Below are 26,956 nucleotides of genomic sequence, written 5' to 3' on the forward strand. Positions count from 1 at the left end.
ACAGTATTCCATCGTGTGTATGTACCAAGGATCGTTGACCCATTCACCCACTGATGGGCACATGGACTATGTCCATCTTTTTGCTCCTGTGAACAGTACTGCTGTGAACGTCGGTGTGCATACAGCTACTCAGGTCCTGGCTCCTATTTTTTGCGGATCTATAGCAAGTAGAGGGATTGCTGGCTCATTTTTCCAACTTTCCAAGGATGCTCCGTATCATATTCCACAGTGGCTGAGCTAGTTTACAGTCCCATCAGCAATGTAGGAGGGTTCCAGTCTCTCCACAGCCTTATCAGCAATAATTCTGTTCTTTTTAACTTTGCTATTCATGCTGGTGTGAGACAGCTCATTGTTTTCAATTGCATCTCTGTTAATAGCTAGTGATCGTGTACATTTCTTCAAATGTTGGTTGGCTATTTGCACGCCCTCATTGGTGAAGAGTCTGTATATGTTCTGTGCCCATTTTTTAAATGGGTTATTTGCCTTTTTCTTGTAGAGGTGTTGTAGTTTTCTATAAACTTTAGATATTAGTCCCTTGACTGATATGTCATTGCAAAAATTTTTTCCTAGTCGGTGGGCTCTCTTTTTGCAAAATCTTTCGCTTCACTTTATGTAATTTTTTAGGAGGTCCCAGTCATCTATTCTGTCTTCTACTGTTTGTGTGTATTTATGTTTTGTTTGACAGTGCATTTGTGTCATGGATTAGAGCCCCTAAGTTTTCAGTGATGATCTTTATAGTTCTAAAGGTGAAAACACAGTGTGGCTCAGTGATCAAACAGCCTGGTCCTGTTACAATGAAAGATGTGCAGCTCAGTGGAAGTGATTTGAGAGCCCACGAGTACATTCAGCCTCATACATCAGGTCCTTAATCCACGTTGTGGTTGTTTTTGTAGATAGTGTGAGATATGGGCCTTGAAAGTTTAATTCTTCTGCAAATGGACGTCCAGTTTTGCCAGCTGCTCCCTGAAAACCCTATAGAGGGTTGCTATGAGTCGGAACCGACTCGACAGCACTTAACAACAACAACATTGCTGAAGAGACGATATCGTCCCCATTGGATATGTTTTGGTCCTTTATCAGAGGTGAGCTGTCTGTAAGAGGATGGATTTACTACTGGGCTCTCAAATCTGTTCCACTGATCTGCTTATCTTTCATTGTGAACCGGACCAGGCTGTTTTGATCACTGAGCCATACTGTGTTTTCATAAGTTTATTATTAAACAACTAATAACAATGTATATTACTAAGCAAAATAGTTGGTACAAATTTTAACTTTAAACAAAGAGAAAAATTTTTAAAGACATGGAAGGCTTCTTCCTGCAGTCCTGGTATGGTGCTATGGGTTACTATGCTGGACCACAAGGTTGGTTTGAACAGTAGTAAGGTGGGTGGTTCAAGCTCACCAGCCACTCCTTGGAAACCCTATACAGGATTGCTATGAGTTGAAACCAACTCAATGGCATTTAACAACAAGGTACCTTCAGAACATATGGTAGTATTACAATAATCCATATGATCATCAAACAATGAAAGTACAGTGGTAGGTAAAATTATTTTTACTTTCATTGTTTGATAATCATAATGGATTATTGTAATACTGCTATATGCTCTGAAGGTGCCCTACAGTGTTACACTGTATATAAATGCAAATTGTCCCAAGCAGAAGAAGTGTCTTATTAAAAAATAATAAAAATCTTACAGATGGATTCTGCAGTTAGTTTCTGTTTGGGTTATATAAATTTTTTTTTAATTAATAATAATGATATTAGCGTAATCTAAAAATGTGATTAATGTCACTGGATTGTACAATTTAAAAAGTTACAATGGCAATCTTTCTGTTACACATGTACCACGATCAAACTTTTAAATCTGATGGATTTCAGACACTGTGATGACAGAAAAGAAACTGTATTCCATTTTTGCTCTGAAATTACCCCAAAACAAGAAGAAACAGCAACACAATCTCGGTGACTCTAACCATAACACGTAACAATGGGAAACAGAAGTCGTGGCAAACGACAGAGCAGAGAGGAAACAAACCAAAATGTGTAGTGCAGGGAGCGGGGGTTAGCGTGAGAAACCGGAATGGAACGGGAATGGGAAGTGCCAAGGTGAGAGCTATACGGGGGGGGATTCTGTTCAGGCTGATATTAAACAAAAAGGAGTCAAATATAAAATCAGCCAACTAAGTCAAAGCCAATAGTCACAGAAAGTTTTATCATAAAGAAAATGTCATCAGTACATTATTTACCCCGGCAAACCATAAGCAATATTTACATTGTGATTATAATAAAAACTTCATGAAAATTACCCAAAATCTTCATCAACAGATCTCTAAAACAGATGAATTCAGAGACAGAAATATATGTATGTAACTTAGAAATATGAAGGAAAAAAACACCAGAAGAAATGTCTAAAAGACTCAAAAGTAGTTGTTTCTAGGACAAAGGGGATAAAGGAGAGAAAAGATCTAGCATTTTTATCAGAAATCTTTTGAAACAGTTTCACTTTTTAAACCATTTTATGAAATACTATGACATAAATAAGAATTCAGAAACTTTATATGGAGCCATTTTACCTCATTGCTTGGTCCAGCAATTGAAGATGCTAGGGAGTCTTCCAGGTCTTCTGCTAATATGGACACATTTTCCCTCGACATAATCGACATCAATCCACCATTTTTAGAGAAAACAATCATAATACCACCACAGGAACCAGCTCCTAAAATACTATCTCCTTTAAGAAGAGAAAAATAGACATATGTTTCCAAAATCTACCACCCTAAAAAGCAGAAAATCATCTTGAACATTTTTTTAAGAGTTATTTTTTCTTGCTTTATACTACTATTTGTCTTTGACCTCAGCTTTTTAATCCCCAAATTAAATATCAAGAATCTGTTATTTGAAGGAGCAGGCTCTGTGTCCTTCAGCTTTAAAGACAATAAAAATGAGCAATGAGTCTATTAACGACAACAAATCGAGTATCACCTAAAAAAGTTAAGTCCTATCTCAGAAGGGCAACCTCTTCAATCTCATGGAGCCCTCTTGCCCAATTTGTCTCTACTTTATTACAACAGTCAATGAAACTTATTTATATAAGAAAGATATATGTAAGTATGCTGTTGTTGTTGTTGTTAAGTGCCATTGAGTCGGTTCCGACCTATAGCGACCCTGGATAGGGTTTTCAAGGAATAGCTAGTGAGCCTGAACTGCCAACGTTGCAGTTCAAACGGCTTTACAGACTGGAGCATTAACCCACAGCACCACACCAGGACTCCACATATAAGTATATGATATATATATTGTTGTTGTTGTTAAGTACCATGGAGTCAGTTCCAACTCATAGTGACCCTGCACAAGTTTTCCGAAGCTGTTAATCTTTACAGAAGCAGAAAGCCTCATCTTTCACCTGTGGAATGGCTAATAGTTTCGAACTGCTGACCTCGAGGTTAGCAGCCCGATTTCGTAACCACTACGCTACCAGAGCTCCTATATAAATATAGATATAGATATACTTGTTCTTAATAACGCCTATCTACCTAGTCAAGGTTCTTCTCCTGGGACTACAAACCTACACTTCATCCTTCATGTGGATTTTGTCCTCTTTCACTCCTGACCAATCCCTCTCCTCATCCCCCAACCCTGATCCTGTTCAGTTCCCTTGCATGAGTCCCCACCTAGGGTTCTTCTTTTTTTTAAAAGTTATAAAAGCATTCATTTTACTATTCTTTCATCTTTTCTGTAAGTTAGAAAATTTTTTCCATCATTATTTTTTATTGAAAGGTGGAAAAGCATGTCAACTAAATAAATGCATTATGTGGATTTTGTTTGGAATCTGATTTGAACAAACTAAATTTAAAAGACATGATCCATATAACCAGAGAAAATGGAGCATGGGCTTTTATTGTAAATTACTGTTAAATTTCTTGAGTGTGATAGATGCATTATGGATACATTAAAAAGTCTTTATTAAAAATACATAATATAGTAGTAATGGATACAAAAATATTAATGTAGAGTTAAAGTCATAATAGACAGGAGAAAGACTATATTGAGTGGCAGGGTCTCATCCCTTTTTTTTTGTTTAAGGTTTTTATTGTGGACTGAGTGCAAGTTTACAGGGCACACCATCAGTTTCACGTTCAACCATTCATATGGCTTGTTTCATTACCCCACCTAGGGTTCTTCTTGTCCAGGGATCTGGACCAATGAGACTTAAAGAGCATCAACTCAAAACAAATCACTCTTGTGGTGCTAACCACAAGATTATTGTTGTCAAGTGCCGTCGAGTCGGTTCCGACCCGTAGTGACCCTGGATAGGGTTTCCAAGGAACAGCTGGTGAGCTTGAACCGCCAACCTTGCAGTTCAAATGGCTCTGCCGTCTGGAGCATCAACTCACAGTGCCACAGCAGGTAGGCAGTTCAAACCCACCAGTCGCTCCATGGAAACCCTAAACAGGGTCGCTCTGAGTCAGAACAGACTCGACTGCACTTAACAACAACGACAACAACGACTTTTTCGCATTTCAGTAGGGCTGTGACTTCAATTACTATAGGTACAGTACTGAATGTCTCAGAAACACCAGAGGTTGGAAACATCAATCAAGCCAGAAACAACACTTAAACCAAGAGAACAAAAACTACCACGACTGACCAAGGAGCTCACTAATCATGCGCTCAGGAACTGTTACTTTACCTTGTGTGTCAAACACAATCTTCTCTTGAGGAAGAGAAAGCCTCCCATTTCCCGTGGAGCACACGTAGACCGCATTCTCAGTGTACAGATAGGCAGTCTGCTTTGAAAAGTTTGGTACCACCAACCGACACTTGATCTGGTCTTCAGACTGAAAATTAAATGTAAGGCTGTATTTACAGAGAACTGAAACCAAAATCACTGTGTGCATGATTTTATAATTCATGTTTTGTACACTACCTCACTGAAATGAAGTAATTGATTCTCTTTGTAAAAACCTAGTCTAAATAATTACCCACAGGTTGATTTACAAAAAAATGAGAGTACGCTCATAAACATCAGCGAGGGAAATCATTTAAGAAGCAGATTCTGAAAACACTGCTATAGTGATAAATTATAATTATTTGACCATAACAAATGAGAGGGATAAATTGAATCATTAATCCATTATATTATTTTAGAGCTGGCAAATATCCCTGAAAAACATTTTGGTTCTTACTGTACTGTGAAAATATTAAGCATAAGAAATTGAAGTTAATTTGTCCATACTAATAAATACACTCAGAAGGAGAAATAAAGTAAGTATTAATTAAGTGACAAAATTAGCCAATGCTAAAATGATAGCTAGTTATTAAAGAAGTAATATTACAAAGAAAACATCACAAGTGGTATTCTGGGTTGTTTTGTAATTCTCAAATTACTTTCTTAACAATCGCTGCATTGTCTGGGAATGCTTTTTTTTTTTAAAGACTGAACTTGCTTGTCTTTCATCATCAAAAACATAATAAAGGTCATTTCTGTTTAAAATAAAAGACAAATTAAAAGATCTTCTGACAGGATTTAATTACGGAACTCATGTAAAGAATAAGGATCGAAAATGATTAGCTCCTACAAAGGAGCTCTGGCACTGTAGTGGTTACAAGCTGGGCTGCTAATCTCAAGGCCAGCATTTCGAAACTACAAGCCATTCGTTCCGTGGGAGAGAGATGAGGCTTTCTGCTCCCATAGAGATTTACAGCCTGGGAAACCCTACACAGGGTCACGGTAAGTCAGAACAGACTCCACGGCATATAACCACCACCACCACCACCCAAGTTCAAATGCAATGAATTTACAGCAGTTGAGGTTTCCCCCCCTTATCAGTATCACAGCTTCTAAGTACGCTATTTATTACATTGTTATAAATAACTAAAAATGTAAACACAATATAAGAAATTTAACAAGTATATAACACTGTTGCATATAAATAAAATCCTTCTTTGAGCAAAAGATTTTTCTTTTCTGAAATACAGAGGGTTCCAAACCAAACCCAATCCCCATTAGGTTTTATCCTTCAGTTCACAATTGTAATCACAATACAGAAACGACAAGCCCTTGGTATGCAGTAGAGCAGAAGCAACAAATGGCCTGCTACTGACTGCTTTCACGCGTGTTTCTCTTGAGCTGAGGCTGACCAAAGGACAGAATCTGAGATGGCCCAGAAAACGCAACGTCTAAAAACAAGCTCTAACAAGTGTTTCTACACCTTGTAGCTAAACCTCTCAAAGAATCTGGCCTGCAATGGTTAGAAAAGCCTTCCATGCCTCTCTGAAATTAGAGTGTCAGAGAGAAATCTTACCTGGAAAGGTGGGTTATACTGAGTGACTTCGACGGTAACGGCACCTGACAACTGGTAGCCGTCATCTTCCACTGTTATCAGAGAGTAATATATGACGCACGGTGAGTCTGCCGGATGCCACGCTGCTGCCAAAATCAGGAGCCCATCACTAGTCAAGAGAAGAGAAAATCGATAGTCTCTCTGGAAAACAGCTGGGCAGTTACTGATAAAGGTCAACATATACTTCCCATATGACCCAGCACTCCTACACCTAGATGTTTACTCAAGAGAAACAGAAATCTACGTTCACATAAAAACCTGTGTATAAATGTTTAGAGTGGCTTCATTCATAATTGCCTAAAATTATCAACAACCCAGATGTCCTTCAACTGCTGAAAAAATAAATAAGCCTTGGTACAGCCGTACAGTTGGATACTACTTAGTTTTAATAAGGAAGAAACTACTGGCTAAATTTCAAATTTCTGATAAGTGAAAGAAGCCAGGCTCTAAGGCTTATACTTCAGAATGCCATTTCTATGACATTTTGAAAAAGGCAAAATTCTAAGGATAGGAGGTAGCTGCTCAATGATCCCCAGGAGTTGGGGGTAGAGGGAAGGGGTAACTATAAAGGGGCACAAAGGAATTTTGAGGGCTGATGGAATTATTCTATATGTTAATTGTGGTGGTAATTAAATGACTGTATGCAGTTCTCAAAACTGACAGAATTATAAACAAAAGAGGATACATTGTACTGTATACAAACTATAGATCAATCAACTTGATCTTAAGGGCAAAAAACCCAATTTGTCAAACCCAAAGCACATGTCCTGTTACTGTAAATAAAGTTTTACTGGAACACAGTAATGGCTGTTCATTTACATATACATTGTCTATCCATGTTTTCATGCTATAAGGGCAGAATTAAAATAGCTGCAATGAAGACGATTTCCTGCTTGCAAAAATAGTTCTATGTGGCCCTTTTATAGAAAAGGTCTGTCAATTCCATATCTAATCAATTCATTTTTGTCCAAAGGTAAAAGTGTTTTAAGAATGAACCATTAGTTACTGAACTTTCCAGCTGCTATCTATGTGAAACAACTGTTGAACCATCTATGTTCATCCATGTCTATCTATGTGAACAACTATGTCAACCAAATGTTGATGCTGTGAGAGGGCATCTCACTGCTGTTTTGATTTGCATCTCTCTAATGGCTAGTGATCATGAACAGTTCTTCATCTGTATATTGGCTGCCTGGATCTCTTCCTTGGTGAAGTGTCTGTTCATGTCCTGTGCTCAGTTTTTAATTGGGTTTTTTGTCTTTTTCTTGTAGAGATGTTGTAGTTTCCTATATATTTTTGTAATGAGTCCCTTGTCTGATGTGTCATTGCAAAAGATTTTTTCCCATTCTGTGGGTTCCCTTTTTACTCTTTCGGTGAAGTCTTCTGATGCACATAAGTTTTTAATTTTTAGTATGTCCCAATCATCTATTTTGTCTACTTTTATTTGTTTACTTTACAAAATGTTTGGTAGTCTGTGTATTCCCTGTATTAGAGCCCACACATTTGTCCCAATTTTTTCATTGATGACCTTCGTGATTTTGGGCTTCACATTTAGGTCTTTAATCCATGCTTGGTAAGAATGCATAATGGTACAGCCATTGTAGAAAGTAGCGTGATGTTTCCTCAAAAAATAAAACTAACATGTTGTTGCTGTTAAGTGCCTTCAAGTGGGTTCCATCTCATAGCGGCCCTGTATAGGGCTTCTGAGGAGCTGCTGGTGAGTTTGAACCTCTGACCCTGCGGTCCAGTGCTCATCATACAGTGCCACAGTAGGACTCCAAAACTCCCATATGACTCAGAATACACTTCTCAGAATACACTATAAGACTTGAAAGCAGACACTCAAATAGAGATGCATGAACCAGTGCTCACAGCAGCACTATTCCCAACAGCCAGGAGATAGGCACAACGTGAATGCCTATCCATAGACGAATGGACAAACACAATGGGGTGCATACACACGTGTCTAGGACAAATGAAGTCTTGACACATGCTACAGTCAACCACAAAGAAACAAACACTCTAAGACCTCACTTACAGAAAAAAGACAAGAAAAGGCAAATACATACAGACCAAAGTTTCTCAGTGGCTACCAGGGGTGAAGTGCCGCAGGATAAGCACTGGACTAGTAGCCACAGTAGTTGCTTTCCCTGTGGTGGGTGGAGACGTAAAGAGCACCATGCTCGATTTGTACAGAGCACTCTCCTGAGATCTACATGGGATCAAACTAACCCAGCACAATGGAAGGATTACACAGGCCCTTTAAAGCAGCTCGTTTATCTTGGGGGTCGGGTTGTGGTTAGGTGCATTCCAGGCAGTTCTGACTCACAGCACAATGGGAGGAAATACTGCCAGGGAGGTACACCTCAGAAAAGGAGGGTGCCAATGGCTGCATAACTAATCACTAATGTCACTCAACTGTACCTGTTGTTGATGTTATTACGTGGCATCAAGGCAGTTCCCACTCACAGTGAGCCTGTATAGGGTTTCTGAAGAGCCACTGGTGGGTTTAAACCACCAAACTTGCAGTTAGCAGTTCAGTGCTTATCCTCAGCACCACACCACGACTGCAAATTGTACATGCATAAACTGTTAAACTCTATGCTTTTCTGCGCATAGTCTCAAAATGAAAATAAATGAAATTTAAAGTAATAATCGTATGAGACAAAGCTTTAACAGACAAAGCTAGGATCTTTAATTACTACTTAGAGCACTGTTTCTAAGAGGAATTCAGTGAGCACAAACCACAGTTGGGTTCTAACGTGAACTGCCAAGAGAAGACCTTGCTGTTGTCTTATTGTTAAGGGTCGTCAAGTCGGTTCTAGTATAGGGTGCCCGAGGAGCAGCTGGTGAGCTTTGCAGTCCAGTTCATTAACCCACAGCGCTACACCAGGAAGCCAAGACAAGACCTTACCCTGTCATTATTTCACTCAAAGTAGCCATGACAGTTAGCTTGCTAGAGCTCCTTTAGCAACAGGAAAAGGAGTAGGCAGTGTGCCAAGTATCTGTCTTGTTGTTTTTGTTGTTATGTGCCATGGAGTCAGTTCTGACTCATAGCGACCCTATGAGTACAGGGTTTCCGAGGCTGTAAATCTTTGTTGTTGTTGTTGTTGTTGTTGTCAGGACAACAACAAAGATTTACAACAACAACAAAGGCTGTAAATCTTTACGGGAGCAGAATGCCTCACCATTCTCCCGCGGAACAACTGGTAGTTTTGAACTGCTGACCCTGAGGTTAGCAGCCCATTTTGTAACCACTACGCTACCAGAGCTCCTTGCCAAGTGTCCGTAGGAGAGGAGAAAGAACAGCACTCGTACCCACCGCAGAGGAGAACACACAGGGTCTCAGGTACTCTCCTCAGCAGTGAGCCAGAAGCTCCAGCTATGAAGACAGAACAGTTGCGACTCTCACTCGGGTAAGCTCAAGTGTTAAGGACACACACTGTAAGGCTGAGAAGGGCCTGGATTGCTACAGTGAACTAGCATTGTTAGAGACAACTTAGCAAGGCTTAACAGAGGACAAGACAATGACAGCACTAGACACACTGGAAAAGCAAATCACAAGATTGCTCATCATTCTGAAATAACACAAATTCATTTTTCCACACTACTACCTATATTCTTTAGGGCAAATTAATCGCTTACCAGTTTTGATTCAGATCCAAATATCGAACGTTCACACCCTCTTTAATAGCTTCATAGTTCCTTTCAGAGCCCTGTATGAAGAGATCACCATCGTAAGCAAGCTCCTTGAGAACTGAAATCATTGCTTCTCACCTTTGTATCCCCAACACCGAGTCAAGTACCTCACTCATAGTGACTGAAACGTTTGCTAAGAGAATAATGTAGGATTTTAAAAATGATTAAACAAGTAAAGCAGTGATTTCTAATACACTGGATAGCTCATTTCTGCTTCTGATGGCTAGACACTGTTTATTACCCTGAAGTGTGTTCAAATAAGCAAAACAACTGTAAGAACAGGATCATCACAAAATCATGAATGTAAATTACAGGCATGAAGATTTTATTCCTTACCCAAATAGCATCAGCAATGTTTTCCTTCAGGATTCTATTCAAATCCCAACTATGTACTTGTTTTTCTGAATAATCATCTACTTCCCATTTACTGATGTTTGAACTTGAAAGGCTGTAAAAGCTTGATCTCTCTCTGTCCCAAAAGACACTTGAAAGCTATATGAAGAGAAGAAGAACATCATATTTATGGATTATCAATTTATGATATTACCAAAATATTTTTCTGAAATTCAAATTGTATTTTTTATGACTCTGTGGTTAGAAACCCTAGCTGAAGTCTCCATTAAGAATCCCAAAGAAGACATTTACCCTGAACCAGACCTTGGAAGCACAGTAGGGTTTCCAGAGGCAGAAAGACCCAGGAAGAGCAGACCTGAGGAGATAGGAACATTATAGGGTCTTCAGAGAATGAGCCATGCCGTAAAGACTTAGTGGGTATGACAGGAAGAATGGGATAGATAGATACATGTTGTTGTTGTTGTTTAGTGCCACGAAGTCATAGCAACCCTGTAGACGGTTTATGAGGAGCAGCTGGTAAGCTTGACCCACCGACTTTGCAGTTCACACTGACTGTACAGTCCAGCACATTAACCAGCAGCGCCATACAGAACTCCATGATATATAGAAATGTATTTATTTAAGCTGGGTATGTATGAACGTTTTAAGCTTAATATCCTAATTGTCACTGTTTTTATTGTCATTATGACTCTAGCCACTTATGGAGCAAAAAAAAAGGCCAACCATGAGTAAACTGAACTGACAGCAGGAATTTAGGTGAAATTGACCAAGTCTAGATTTGCTGCTATCACGATCAATGAATCAGTCCCGACTCAGTGAGAGCTTGCAGAGGGCTCCAAGGCTGCACATTTCTGTGGGAACACAAAACCTCATCTTCATTCTGCAGAGTGGCTGGTGGGTTTGCAGCACCCATTGCCTAACCCACGGTACCAAGAGGCCTCCTTTTAAATTCAGACACAACTAGGTATAAATCCAACTCTGTCACTTAATAGTTAAGTCACCCTGGCCAGGTAACTTAACCTCACTGAGCCAGAAGGTACAGCAATCTGCTTTACAGGCTGTGGCCATGACTACAAGAGGCTGTAAACAGAGAGCCCCTGGCATAGGACCGAGGCTACACTGAGATCCTATCAGCCTTTCCTTCAGTATTCTGGAGCTTAAGGTGGACCTGGAAGCCTATGTTAAGAGCTTCCAAAAGTTAGTGGATGAAGCCAAGAGAAGGCAACAAGAAACACAGGAAGGAAGTGGGACAAGTCATCATATACTGAGGAAACTGCAATCGAGATGAAATGAAGCATATGATTTATTAAATGTAAAACTGATGATCTCTGTAAATCTTCATTCAATCCATAGTCAAAAGTTCAAAAAGAAAAGTTACTGGAAAAATGGAATCAAAAGATAATGGAACTTTCCCACAAACCGTTTGAAGCCTCCTCGTCTATGTACACTTGAGTGAGCTACACGGATAGCCAGAATCATGGAACTGAAGAATTAAGTTGGGATTCATTCTGGAATACTAAATTCTTGGAAAAGACTCTAAAATGGTATGTAAGAGTCTTAGAGAAAATGTACTTAGAAGGAAATCTGTGTGATTTAAAGATGCTGTTAGGAGATGCGTGGGAAGGGAGTTAACAAGGACTTGTCACAGCAAAATCGGTTCAATGGAAAGATCAGAGGTTCTAGGTCACGTCCTCCACTGTCCAACTACAGGCAATACAGACTTTATGAGAAATGGTCAACTTACTGATTTCACTAAAAATTCAGCTTGTGTAACAAAGTCATTTTATAAACTTACTGTGAGATCACTACTAGGAGATAAAATTCCCAAAAGAGAAGAAACCCTCCGACCAATTCCGGAAAGCACGCCTTGTCCTTGAGGGAGAACATGCTGGTAAATCTTTCCCAAACTTTCAGGTATCAACCGAATTAGTTGGCTTCCTGATGAGGACAAAATGAAGCTTCCTCCCTATAAGCAAATATTGTGAGATGAGAGATTAGTTCAGTTACACATATGACACTTCGATTTATTTTTTTACCAAAAAAAAAAAAAAAATTGAATACAGAGAAACATCACCTGCTTCTTAACCCAAATCTAAAAGAATAAGAAAATGGGAGCAGTATTATTTTATTAAAATAAATTACTTAGGAATCTCTTCACCAACAGGAAAAATGCAAAACAATAATGGCAGTCAGACAAGTTCATCAAATTGTATCAGATGACAGTCAAATTGTAATTTGCTACAATTTGATGAACTTGACCTACACCTATGGATGCAGTAGCTCAAAAGAGGGAACAAATCTTTACAGTGAGGATCATTCCCATCCCCTCCATACACGGAGAGGACAGGGATGGGCAACTTGGACATTGGCTAACCAAAATGGGAAAGGGGAGCTACAAAGGCGAGAAATGACTGGCTTATAAACTTTCAAGAGGGAGCTTAGATCCAGAGGGCGTGGAGGAAGGTAGAGTCTCTACTGAGTACTATACAATCTGACTGGGCGGGACTGATGGAAGGAGATGGAGATAGTTCTCTTGTGATACAATAGTGAATAATTACTCTCAGGACTGAGTGTGAGGGTTGGAATGTAAAGGTAGACATTTTGTAGCAAAACAAGGGGAGTGGTTGACTTTGCAATCCAGGAGCGGAGGTCCCTGGGACCATCAAGGGAGAAGAGCGGAGTGCAGGACCCTACCCAGAGAAGCAGTGACACCAGAGATGGAGCAGCTGGGGACTTTATTTATTTTTCATTGTATATAGTTGTTTTTTTTTAATGTTTTATTGTGTATTGTGTGATAGTCTACATGGGGGAACACTAGTTTTATATTCATTCCATCATACATTGTCTCACTGCCATAGTTACCGTCCCGTCCATGCATCATCACCCAACCAAAGGGTACACCCTGCAATCCCGCCCACCCTCCCCTCACGGTCCTCAGCACACAGCCCCTCTCCCTCTCTGGATCCCTAGTCCCCAGCCACTCCATCTCTTCACGTCATCCTCTCTGTCTCAGGCCTCACTGTTCCTCTGGGTGGGGTCCCGCTCTCCGCTCTTCTCCATTGATGGTCCCAGGGCCCTCTGGGACTGAAAGGTTAATCACTCCCCTCCTTGCTGTAAAATGTCCACCTTTACATTTCCAGTCCTCACAATCAGTCCTGGTGACAATTATTCACCCTTGCATCCCAAGGGACCCATCTGCATTTCTTTTCATCTGCCCTTCCTACACAGGTCGGATACTACTCATTGGAGACTCTACCATCCTCCCTGCCCTGTGGATCTAGGTTCCCTCTTGAAAGCTTGTAAGCCAGTCACTTCTTGCCTTTGTATCCCTTCTCCCATTTTGGTTGGTCAATGTTCAAGTTGTCCATCCCTATCTACTCTTTGTGTGGAGGGGGTGGGAATAGTTCTTGGAGGAGGGATTTGTTTCCTCTTTTGAACTAACTGCATTTATAGGTGGATGTCCAGTTTATCAAACTGTATCACATGACGCTTTTTTCCTCTTCTGTCTTCTTCAGGTTGAGCTCTGTTCGTCCCATCATTGGAGCATGGCAAGTGGGTATCATCTGCAGGTGTGGGTGTCCCTGCGTCTGTCCGCCCTCTCCTTATCGATTGGTTGCTTCGGTCTCCACTCTAGTCCTCTGTGGATGTGTCACTGACTCTGAGCCCATGAGTCCCCAGGTCTTGCCTCACTGCTGGCTGACCAGGTCTCCACCCGGGCTCACCATAGTCTGCTGAACAATGCAGGGCTTAGCTCGCTGCTTCTTTGATGTTCTTCGGTCACTTCTCTTTTTGGGTGATGTGCATGGTCGCCAATCAGAACGCGTTTTCCCCTTGCGTCTTAGTCTTGGAGGATTTGCACTGAGAGGACCTGATCACTTGCCTTTATGTCTCCTGGGCAGACAGCTTGCTTGTTCCTGTGGTAACAGTTGGACTGCCCTTGTTGTTTTGTATTTTTTCTGTAAGTCCTTCTTTCAAGAAGTGTCTTCTGGTTTTCTGGCTGCTCCAGGCTGGTCTGCTTGTCTTTTCAAGAGAAAAGTTTCCCTTCTCTGATGGTCTGGATGTGGTTCAGGGTTTCGTCTATAAGTCTTATGTAATGCAGAGGCTCCTCATGAGATCTCCTTCACTAGATAACATTGTAGCCCCATTTTTAGGTATTCTAATTAGTTATAGGCAGAAGACGGACTTACAAGTTTTCTATGGTGGTATTTCTGGCTATTCCTTTTCTTCTCCCTCCAGTGACTGTTTTATATTATAATGCTTGGAAAACCAAGGCTCAAAAGTCAGCGGTGGAGACTTGAGACACAGAGAGGGAGAGGGGCTGTGTGCTGACGACCCGGGGGCAGGCTTGCTTTGATTGGCTGATGATGCATGGAGGGGACTATAACCATGGCAACGTAAAAATATATGATATGATGAATGTAAAGCTAATGTTCTCCCATGTAAACTATTACATAATTCACAAAAAAACATAAAAAAAAAAAAAAAAAAGGAATCTCTTCACACTACAGTAAGCAAAAAACTTTTACAGCAGCGACAAGGTTTGCTTTACTTCTGATTTTTAAATGATAGGTTCACCAGGTTGCAGGTTCAACAAACCAAGCATCAGCTTTTATTTCTTTGGTAAGCTTCCTGAGTATACAGTAGCACACCATTCTTAATAGAATCTAAGGGTTTTATACCACTCTCCTAAAATATTTCTGAAGGGAATCAATACCACTGGCTACTGTTGGTGATTAATCTATTGGAGTCCTATAGGAAGGGCTTTCCTTTGACCTAAATCCTTGCAGTTTTCTCATTTTAGTCCCTCCCTGGCCTGTGTGGTCTGCTTAAAACCCTGCATTGTTAGTCATACAAATCCCATTTACACACCCATTCACAGCTCACCTGCACGGCTGTTAGAAAACTGTAAGTCTTGTCACCTCCTAAATCTACAACAGTCTCGGTATAGGTGTCTTCATGAGCAAGGTTTGGCCAATAGCGGACCGATCCTTCTCTGGTGGCAACCATTACAGCAACAGCCTTAAGGAAACATTACATAGTGTGTGAGTTAATACGACAAGGATTTCAAAACTGCAAATCTGACGACACTACTAAAGTCATCAGGGCAATTTACTGCTTGAGTCATGAAACCAGAAATAAGAACTTTCTTCTAATTGAAATTTACTTTATTCCTTTGGCATACTGTTCTATGTATAGATCCATGTAACTAGCAGGACAATTAAGACGATGAGCAGTTCCATCACCCCACGAAATTCCCCAGTGATGCCTTTCACTAACTCTCCTGACAGCCCAACCCCTGGAGAGCATGGTTTCCATCATTACAGTTTTGTCATTTCAAGAACGTCAAACAAATAAACCAGTAGAGCACGTACTCTTGATGCTGGCTCATTTCAGCATTCAAGTTACATACACCAACAGTGCATTCCTTTTTACTGCTGAGAAGTGAGCGATTCTAGGAATGTGCCACTGTGTCTCCATTCCCTTACTGAAGGACGTCTAAAGCTGTGTCATTTGTACAGTGGCTGCTGTAGGAGCCTCGGTTTACATAAATACCCAGGGATTTTGTTGGTGCAGCGGATTTGGTGTTGGGTTGCTAACGGAAAGGTCAGTCCACAGGAGAAAGATGAAGCAGTCAGCTCCTGTAAAGATTTCCAGCCTTGGAGAGCCTCTGGAGCAGCTCTGCTCTGTTCGACAGTTTCACCATGAGTTGGAATCGGCTTGATGACAGTGACTTTGGTTTTGGTTTGGGGAAAAATACCCAGGAAAGATTACTGAGTCACACAAGGAACCCTGGAGTCCTAGTGTGGCGCTGTAGAATAAGAATCTACCAGCCACTCCACGGGAGAAAGAAGAAGCTTTAGGCTTCCATAAAGACTTACCATGCTGGAAACCCTATACAGGTCGCTGTGAGTCAGAACCAACTCAACGGCACACAACCACCACGTGCAACTGTACACTTAAGTTTATAAAAACTTGCCGAATCTAGTGGCTACAGCATTTTACATTCCCATCAGCAATGTATGGGACAGCTTCCAACAGTTCATGGAAAACTTATATTATCTTTTAATTCCATTTTTAACAAACTTTTTGAAGATCCCTTGTATGCGATTCCTGTTGTTCCATACCCTTGCCAGCACATGGTAATATCAGTATATATTTTTTTAATTTTAGCCATTCTAATAGGGATTATTTTAATTTGAATTTCCATAGTGGTTAACGATGTTGAACATTTCATGTGCTTACTCAATTCTCTGTGACAGTATCTACTCACGTTCTAGACACATAAGGATTTCTGGTAGTGTAGTGGTTACAAGTCGGGCTGCTAACCTCAAAGTCAGCTGTATGAAACTACCAGTCATTAAGCAGAAGAAAGGTGAGGCTTTCTGCTCCCATAAAGTTACAGCCTCAGAAACCCTACGCAGGGTCTCTATGAGTTGGAACCGACTCCACAGCACACCACCACCACCACCATACCCATTTAAAAATTTGAGTGGTGTGTTTTCCTATTGTGGAACACTACGGGTTCTTTTTATACTGTGGATATATGTCCTTTATTACGTATATGATTTACAGACATACGAGGGGGCTTCAAAAAGTTCATGGGAAAATACCATTACCTTTTCATTCCATTTTTCCATGAACTTTTTGAAGCTCTCCACCCCTCATAGTCTCCCAGTCCGTAGCGTGCCTCTTCATTTTCTCATTGGCAGAACAAAGTTTGAAATTTTGAGAAAGTCTAATTCATAATTGTTTTCTTTCATGGATCATGCTTTTGGTGTTACTTCCAAGAACTATTTACCCGTTCCAAAGGTTCTCTGATGCTTTCTTCTCAAAGGTGTATGTATACCTTATATCTCGTATGTAGATCTATGATCCATTTTGAGTTAATCTTTGTATGCGGTATATAATTTAGGTGGAAATCCATTCTTTGGCATATAGATAAGCAATTTTTCCAGCACCATATGTTGAAATGTTACACTGCTTTTGCACCTTTGTCAAAGATTAAATGCCATATTTGTATGGATTTAGCTCTAAACTGTATTCTGTCCCACTGATGAATATTTCTCTTTTCCAGTACCACAGTATCTTTATCTTGTTGTTGTTAAGTGCCATTGAGTCAGTTCTAATCCTTGCAACCCTGTATAGGGTTTCCAAGGAGAGGCTGGTGAGCCTGAACCACTGACCTTGCAGCTCAAACTGACTTTGCAGGCCAGAGCATTAACCCATAGTGCCCCACGAGGACTCTATACCTTTACAGTTACACCTTCAAATGAGACCAAATGAGTCTTCCAACTTTAGAAATGTTTACTTCAATAAGCATTTAAGTCACCTACCTGAATAGAATGTGCTTCACCTGAGACAGCAGAGTAAGAGAGTGCCACCAAGTCCGTACTCCAACAGAAATCGCTGGATGGCAACTGGAGCTCTTTGCACACAGACAGCTATAGAACAAATGCAAACAGAAAATCCTTCACACGAAATCTACTCTTTCAAATCTGTATCTGACTGCCATGTGTCCTTTCCCTGAACAGCCTAGATCTGATTCATTGCTGGAAATACCATTCCACAAATACTCCTTTTATGCAAATCTCCTTTTGATCAGCCTTTCATGATGAAAGGCTGTCTTTCCATAAACTTAAAACAAAGTACCTTCTAATATAAACAATCAGGAAAGCTTAAATGCTAGACTAGACATTGAGTATCTACCAGTCCAATTGCTTCCCCAGCTAAAGAAACGTTCTGGCTAAGAGACGTACCTAGACTACCTCTGGAACTTTTCCATTCTACTCTTGAAATCAGCATGACTACAAATAAATTGTATCGAATTTTCTAGAGAACAGTTCTTAAAACACTCAGCTTCCCTCTACTAACTCAACATGTCCTCCAGAACTTTTCCCTCAACGAGTGCTCCTCACTACAAAACCTATTTTCCAGTGGCAGCACTGAGCCTCAGGACTTGAAGTGTAGGCAGCGGAACAATGACCCAGGGAATCATGAGGGCTTCATCACTCTGTGACACACAGAATAGTCTAAGTTGTGACAAATAGAAAAAAAGCTACTAAGGATCACTTACTAGACACAAGACAATCCCTGTTTAAAAGAACTGAAAGCTAAACTAAAAATTGGCATCATTTTTCTTATTCACTAGATTCAGTAAACATACTCATATCTTCTTAGAAATAAGTTTATTGGTTTATTTGGACAGCATGTGACGTGACCCGTGACTTCATTGGACAGACCAGTTATCACGACATTTGTGAAAAATGTCATGTTTCTAATTTTATCAAACATAAATGACATAGATTTTATTTTTAAATTATCAAAGGAAAGCAGCTTTTCCCTCAAGACATAAATGTGTGAGGTGCTGATTACATCATAGCATTAAAATGCAAATCCATAATGCTTGAGTAGATTCACATTACTATCCTCCACCAACTCCGAAGTTCAAATACAATCAAGGGCCTATTGGTATTCCTCTTCATAGACTTTCCAAGAGCCATACCTTAGTAATAGGAGAGGGACCAATCCTCCAAATCATGAGTTTCTCTTTGCACAGCAGGCGAGCCCATCCACTTTCATCTATGCTAGCAGTCAGCTGATCATCAACTGAAGAAAACAAATGAGGTACAATGAATCTTAGAGTGTACATAGGAAAACCTGTCCAAATTTCCTCATACTGAAATCTTTATTGTCACGTGTCACCAAAAAAGGTAATTAACAAACACCAAACAAGGTTAATTCACCAAAGAAACTAAGAAAGAAAGAAATTAAAGAATTAGTAACATTCAGAAGAAAAGATTCCCCCGTTTGTGCAATGATTATGTTCTTGACTACTAACTGAGAATGTACTCAATGGTTAAACTCACCCAGCAACTCCAAGAGAGAACAGAGCTGGAAAAACGCCCACGTAAAGATTACAACCTCGGAAACTTTGGGGTGGGGGTGGGGGGCAGTTGTACTCAACAGTACACAACAACAGCAACAGCCATCTTTAAAATTACATCTAAAGGCCCAAAGTACATGTTGGACCATACTTTCGTTATAGCAGTAGCTTGCTTTCTATAAGTAAACATGCAGTACACTCATAATTTTATTTTGATAAAACACCAGAAATCATAAACCCTTCAGAAACTATATAAATCATTTAAAGAACTCATACAATTCAACAACAAAAAGACAAACAATCAAATTGAAAAATGGACAAAAGACTTAGATAGATATTTCTCCTAAGATGATATACAAACGGCCAATAAGCACATGAAAAAAAGCTCAACATTAATCATTTAGGAAATGCCAATCAAATCCACAATGAGATGCCACTTCCTATACAAGAGGTCGGTTACCAGGGAAACAGTCGGGGTAGCAGTGCTGGTGGGAATGGAAAATAGTGTAGGCCATGGGAAACAGTTTGGTGGCTGTTCAAAGAGCTCAACAAAGAATTCTGATGACCCAGTCTTGAAATCTACTTGACTTCCTTGCCATTTGGAAGTTCTGTATCTATACTGTTTCCTCTTTTTGCTCTGTTACTGACTTTACTATACATTGATATCTCTGGTTCTCTATGGTTACAAATCAGGCTGCTAACCTCAGGGTCAGCAGTTCAAAACTACCGGCTGTTCCGGGGAGAAAAATGAGGCTTTCTGCTCCCATAAAGAGTTATAGCCTCGGAAATCCTGACAGGGTCACTGTGAGTTGGAACCGACTCCACAGCACAATAACAACATGTTTGTTTTATTTAAATACTTTTATATTTGGATTGAGTTCTAAGAGGCATTGATTTGATTGAAAATACCACGTTATTCTCTGTTGCTGTTGGTTCTCAGTCCAAAGAACATCCTTTAGCATTTTTTGCAAAGTTGGTCTGGTCACTAAATTCCTTTAATCTCTGTTTATGAGGAAATGTCCTAATTTCACCGCCATAGTTAAGGAACAGCTTTGCTGAGTATATGTCTTGGTTGGTAATCTTTTTCTTTCAGAGTTTTGTACATGTCATCCCATTGCCTTCTTGCCTGCGTGGTTTCTGCTGAGAAACCCAAGCTTAATCTTATTGGTTCTCCTTTGTAGGTCATTTGTCCTTTTTCCCATGCTGCTCTCAGAATTCTTTCCTTGTCTTTGATGTTGGAAAGTTTGATTGTGATATCTTGGTGATTTTCTTTAGGGATCTATCTTGTTTGGAGTTCATCCAACCCCTTGTATGTTTATCTTTCATGATGTTAGCGAAGTTTTCTTCCAACAACTCTTGGACAATTTTCTCTGAGCTTGTCTCTTCCTACTCTGGAATTCCGATCACGCATTAAGTTGCTGTTCTTCATAGTATCCCACAAAACTCCTAAGTTTTCTTGGGAGCTTTTCCTTCTATTTTCTGATTGACCCTGTAGCATGCTAGCACTGAGAGGTCTCTCTTCAAGCCCCCAAATTCAGGCCTCCTTTGCTTCTCATCTCCTCCTTTGCCCATTCAGTGTATTGTCTATCTCTGAGATCTTAGTATTAATCTTCTGGATTTCTCAATACAAGTTTTGTATTGTTCCCAAATTTGCATGTATTTTGTGCTCGTTCTTTTAGTGTCTTCCTGAATTCTTCTAATGTTTTTATTGTGTTCTCTTGCTTTCCTTTTAGTGTTTTCCTGAATTCTTCTAATGTTTTTATTATGTTCTCTTGCTTTCCTCGATCTTTCTATTGATCCTTGAAGGTACTTAATTCTCATTCTTTTGGATTCTTTTTCAGTTAGTTCTATTACTTTTTCTTCTTTAGAAACCTCTTCTGGCTCTGCATCTTGGTCATTTGTTTGAGCCATTCTCTCGTTTCTTCGTGTGAACTAAAATTGCCTGTTGTCTTTGGGGCATTATGAGGTTGTCATATTTGTAAAAAACAGTACAGTTGTTGGACCCAGAGAGAAAACCTCTGTGGGCCTCCAGCAATTCAAGGAGCTCATGAGGCTCAAGCCTACCAACTGCTCCTGGAAATGCTATACGGGGTTGTTACGAGTAGGAAACGACTCGATGGCACTTAACAACAACCACAATGAGGTGGTTGTGGATGGGCTCTGTGACCACAGAGTCCCTGGCCCTGGATGGAGTTCCCATTGGCCTCGGTGTCATCTATGTTCAGGGCACTCAATCCGGAAGTAGTGTGTGGAGGCCCCTGGTGGCGGTTTCAGCATGTGTTAAGAACGTATCGGGGCAGGGTAACTAGTCCAACGCTGGTTGGGTGGCTCTGTGGGTTTTGTAGGTCTGGAGCCCAGCCCACCTGAATCCAGGCACACCAAAGAAGTCTGGCAGGTAGTCATCTAACACTCACGTGATCTGAACTCCCAGAAAGGAGGGTCTGTACAGGGGGTGGATGAGGGTGGGACTGGCCACACCTCGAGTCACCAGGGGAGCATGGGATAAAAGAAGAAATAGCAGTTTTCCATTGCCCGGATAAATGCCAGGCTTCCCTCATCTGCGAAAGGCACTCACAAGATGGTCAAGCCAGGCCTGGCCAGCCGTTCACCAGCCAGTCTCCCTTGTTTGCTGACCCTGCTCGGCCTCTCCTCCCAGCAAGCACTGCATCCACCTCTCTAACCTTTCTTCTGAAGTTTAGGATACCAGAGTTTTCACCTGCATCTGTCTTATTTGGTCTCTCGTATCTTTGTTCTAGAGTGTCTGTAGTGTGTCCGTCTAGTCTGCCATCATGCTGTAGGCTTAGAGATTATTAGAAGGAATATGTGTGTGCGTGTTCAGTGCGTGTTCATGTGTGCATACTACATAGATGAGGCCAACACCACTCGGCTGTCAGTGTGGCTTACTCTGGTGGATCGTGTGCGTTTGTGATGCTGGAAGCTGTGGCACCAGTATGTGAAATACATGCTGGACAAGTTTCAGTGAGCTTCCTGACTAAGACACATTAGGAAGGGAAGGCGGACCACTTCTAAATGAGTAGCCTCTGAGCCAGCTAGGACCTGGATATTAAAACATTATGAATAGCACCAGAATATCGTCAGATATAGTGCCAGAAGGTGAGTCTCTCAGTTTGGAAAGAATTCCAAATAAGACTGGGAAAGCGCTGCCTCTTCAAAGTAGAGTTGACCTTGATGTGAATGAAACAAAACTTTCGGGACCTTCATTTGCTGATGGGTCACAACTCAAAATGGGGAAATATAACTGCAAACATCCATTAGTGACTGGAACATGGAATGAATGAAGTATGAATCTAAGAAAATTGGAAATTGTCAAAAAGGAAATGGAACTTGTAAATATCAATACCCTGGGTATTAGGGCGCTGAAACAGATTGGCATTAGGTATTTTGAATCTGACAATCATATGGCTTACTATGCCTGGAATGACAAATGACAAATTCAAGAAAAATGACGTCACATTCATCATCAAAAACATACTGTAGTGAATAATGGTTATCAGGACTGATTATGAGGGTTGGAAATGCAAAGGTAGACGTTTTGTAGCAAGGAAGCGAGTGATTAATTCTCCAGTCTAGGAGCAGAGGTCTCTAGGACCATCAACGGAGAAGAGCCGAGAGCGGGACCCTACCCAGAGAAGCCTGAGATTGAGATAGAGACAGAGACGATGACGTGGAGTGATGAAGCGGCTGGGGACTTTGGATCCAGACAGGGAGAGGGACTGTGGGCCGAAGACTGGGGGGCTGGGGGGGTGGGGGGAGGAGTTCTAAGATATATCCCCCTTTGGTTGGAAAATGATCCATGGAAGGGATTGGAACCATGGCAATGAAATGATATACGATGGAATTAATGTAAAACTAAAGTTCTCTCATGTAAACTATCATATAATTTACAATAAAACATTCAAAAAAACCCACAACATTTCAAGATCTATCTTACAGTATAATGCTGTCTGTGAAAGCAAAATATCCATACATACACCTACAAGGAAGACCAGTTAATACCAATATTAATTCAATTTTCTTCACCAACCACTAAAACCAGTGATGATGAAATTGAAGAAGTCACTAACACTTCAGTCTGATACTGATCAAACATGCAATCACGACGTACTGAAAATTACTGGCGACTGGAATGCAAAGGTTGGAAACAAAGAGGAACGATAAGTCGTTGGAAAATACGGCCTTGGTGATAGAAATGATGCTGGTGATCGCATGATATAATTTTGCAGGACCAATGATTTCTTCATTATAAATCTATTTTTTAAACAACGTAAAAGATGACCACGCACATGGACCTCATCAGATGGAACACAGAGAAATCAAATTAATTACATCTGGGGGAAGAGACAGTGGAAAAGCTCAATATCATCAACCAAAACAAGACCAGGGGCAGATTGTGGAATCAGACCATCATTGCTGATATGCAAGTTCAGACTAAAGCTGAAGACAATTAAAACAAGTCCACAAAAGCCAAAATATGACCTGAACATATCCCACCTGGATTTAAAGATCATCTCAAGAACAGATTTGAGGCATTAGACACTAATGAACAAAGACCAAAATACTTGTGGGATGACAATAAGAACATCATACAAGAAGAAAGCAAAAGGTCATTAAGAAGACAAGAAAGAAGGAAAAGACCAAAATAGATGTCAGAAGAGACTAAAACTTGCTCTCCAGCATAGAGACACTAAAGCTAAAGGAAAAAATGAGGAGGTAAAAGAGCTAAATATAACATTTCAAAGTGCAGCTCGAGAAGACAAAGTCAAATATTATATGAAATGTGCAATATCCTGGAGTTAGAAACCCAAAAGGGAAGAACACACTCAGCATTCCTCAAGCTGAAGGAACGGAAGAAACAATTCAAGCCTCGACTTGCAATATTGGAGAGATTTATGGACAAATATTGAATGATGCAGAAAGCATCAAAACAAGATAGAAGGACTTCTTGAAAGAAAGCCCAGCAGGAAAAATAAAAAACAATAATGACAGTCTGATTGACTACTACAAGAATAAGTAGGTTGTTCGCCCGGGAGCCATCAAGGCAAGTGGTCGGGTCCCCTCAGGGCACACCCCCTTCCAAGACTAAGACTCAAGGGGCATACACGAGCAGGCATGTGGTCTGGCTGGTGATTTCCCCAAATAGGGGAAGTGGGGGGAAAACAGCAATGAAGTTGTGAGCTAAGTCCAACCACGTTCAATAGACTCCTGCCAACCTGGGTTGAGACCTCACTGGCCAGTAGTATAGCGAGACCTGGGGACTCCTAGGCCCAGAGACAGGGACGTGGCCACAGAGGGCTAGAGCAGAGAGCGAAGTGTCCAGCTGATATGAAGTGAGGGGAGATGCACCCATACTTGCAGATAGTACTCACTTGATCTGGTTTCAATGACTAGATGAACAGAACTCAACTAGAAGAAGAAAGAAGAGGAAAAAAACAGTAATCCACTACAATATGATCTATATTTACAGATGTAGTAGTTCAAAAGAGGGAAAAAAATCTTTACAGCGAGTACCACTCCCTAGCTGTAAAGTTCACAGGGTTGACAAGGAAGGGCAAGTTAGACAATGGCTACCCAAAATGGGGGGGCTACAAAGGCATGAAGTGACTGGCTTACAAGCTTTCAAAAGGGAGCCTAGTTCCAGAGGGTGCTGGGGAAGGTAGAATCTCCACTGAGTAGTTTCCAACCTGCCTGGGCAGGGCTGATGAAAGGCAATGGGGATAAGACTGTTGTGGTTCAACAGCGAATTGTAAAGGTAGACATTTTGTAACAAATGTAAAGGTTGATGTTTTGTGACAAAAGGAGGGGAGTGGTTGATCTTGCAGTCCAGGAGCAGAGGGCCCTGGGATCATCAAGGGAGAAGAGAGGACAGCAGGACCCTATCCAGAGAAGCAGTGACGCCAGAGATGGAGGCAGAGATGATGACGATGACGTGGAGAGATGGAGCAACTGGGGACTCTGGACTCAGGGAGGGAGAGGCGCTGTGTGCTGATGGCCGGGAAGCGGGCTTGCAGGGTGTACCCTTTGGTTGGTTGATGATGCATGGAGGGGAGTGAAATCATTGCAATGAAACTAAATACGATAGGATGAATGTAAAGATGATGTTCTCCCATGTAAATTATCACTCAATTCACAATAAAAACTTAAAAAAAAAAAGAAAAAAAGAATAAGCTAGCATGAAATTCAAATAAGACTTCAATCACTAGTTCTTAAAGATATATATTTAGTATTTTATTCTCTTGTTCACTTATTCAAATAGTTAGGATAGACACTGTGATTAAGGTTATTAGTCTATTTTTTAAATTAATGCAATAAATTTGTTGAATGGCTAAAAAAAAACAAAGAAGACAGAAGGAATACAGAGTCACTATACCAAAATTAAATAGCTGACGTTCAACCATTTCAAGAGGTAACATATGATCAAGAGCCAATGATATTGAAGGAAGAAGTCCAAGGTGCATTGAAGCCATTGGCATTGAGCAAGGCTCCGGGAATTGATGGAATACAAATTGAAATCTTTCAACAAAGTGATGAAGCACTGGAGGCACTCACCCATATATGCCAAGAAATTTGTAAGGCAACTACCTGGCCAACTGACTGGAAGAGATCGATTTTTGGGCCCATTCCAAAGACAAGTGACCCAACAGAATGAGAAAATCATCAGACAATATCATTAGTATCGCACAAAAGTAAAATTTTGCTAAAGATAAAAACGGCTACAACCATACATTGACAGAGAACTTCTAGAGGTTCAAGCCAGATTCAGAAGAGGCTGTGGAATACGGGATCTTGGCTGAAAGTAGAGAATCCCAGAAAGATGTTTACCTGTGCTATATTGACTATGCAAAGGCTCTCGATTGTGTGGCTCATGAGAAGCTATGAACAGCATTGAGAAGAATGGTTATTCTAGAACACTTAATTGTGGTCATTAGATACCTGTACATAAAGCAGGAGGTAGGACACAGGGCTACTGTTGTATTCTTCCACCATCCTGATTCAATCTGTAGGCTGACTAGATAATGCGAGTCTGGATTATGTGACGAACATGGCCTCAGGATCAGAAGACTCACTAACACCCTGCGATATGGGGAGTGCTACAGACAGTGAACTAGGCAGAAAGGCTGTGCAGACTCTGTGCAGTAAGGACCAGGGAGACCAGAGAACACAGAAACAGAGGACCGTCCTGGAGCGTGCTCCAGAGGAGCGGACAGAAAAGTACATCGTGTGCTTACTGAGAAACAGAGCTGGATAGACACAGCAAAAGACAAGGTGATTGCTAAGCAGCAGCCGCTGACAGAACCTACCACAGCCATCTAGAAAGTTCATGAAGGCCTTTAGAGACGAGAAAATATATTTGCATTGCAGACACCTACCTGAGACATGCACAGACAAAGGTGTGATTGATTGATTGATTCTTCCCCCTTTTTCTGAGCAGTGTACAGCCCCAGAGAAGAGTGATATACAATAACCCCACTAGGACAGACTCTGATCCGAATCTGCAAAGTTGACCGTGGCCAGCCCTGGACTGGCTCTCCCTAGGAGAGGGGTTTGAATGGACACATTGTTGTTGTTAAGTGCCATCGAGTCGGTTCCGACCCATAGTGACCCTGTACAGGGTTTCCGAGGGTGTAAATCTTTACGGGAGTAGAAAGCCTC

The 26,956-nt window shown here is 40.8% G+C and overlaps 1 protein-coding gene across 1 annotated transcript in view; it reads right to left on the reverse strand.

Annotated features, from left to right (window-relative positions):
* The window catches only part of NUP133 (nucleoporin 133kDa), a 100,320-nt gene that overhangs the window by 61,347 nt on the left and 12,017 nt on the right, over positions 1-26,956 (reverse strand). Inside the window, exons 3-11 of the mRNA XM_006868591.1 lie at positions 18,905-19,008; positions 17,736-17,843; positions 15,286-15,420; positions 12,197-12,367; positions 10,384-10,539; positions 9,994-10,064; positions 6,310-6,457; positions 4,695-4,842; positions 2,578-2,735 (exon numbers count right to left, since the gene is read on the reverse strand). Of these exons, the coding sequence (XP_006868653.1) occupies positions 2,578-2,735; positions 4,695-4,842; positions 6,310-6,457; positions 9,994-10,064; positions 10,384-10,539; positions 12,197-12,367; positions 15,286-15,420; positions 17,736-17,843; positions 18,905-19,008 (1,199 nt within the window). The remainder of the gene's footprint in view (positions 1-2,577; positions 2,736-4,694; positions 4,843-6,309; positions 6,458-9,993; positions 10,065-10,383; positions 10,540-12,196; positions 12,368-15,285; positions 15,421-17,735; positions 17,844-18,904; positions 19,009-26,956) is intronic.

Source organism: Chrysochloris asiatica, unplaced genomic scaffold, assembly GCF_000296735.1.
Source record: "Chrysochloris asiatica unplaced genomic scaffold, ChrAsi1.0 scaffold00119, whole genome shotgun sequence".
Lineage (NCBI taxonomy): Eukaryota > Metazoa > Chordata > Mammalia > Afrosoricida > Chrysochloridae > Chrysochloris > Chrysochloris asiatica.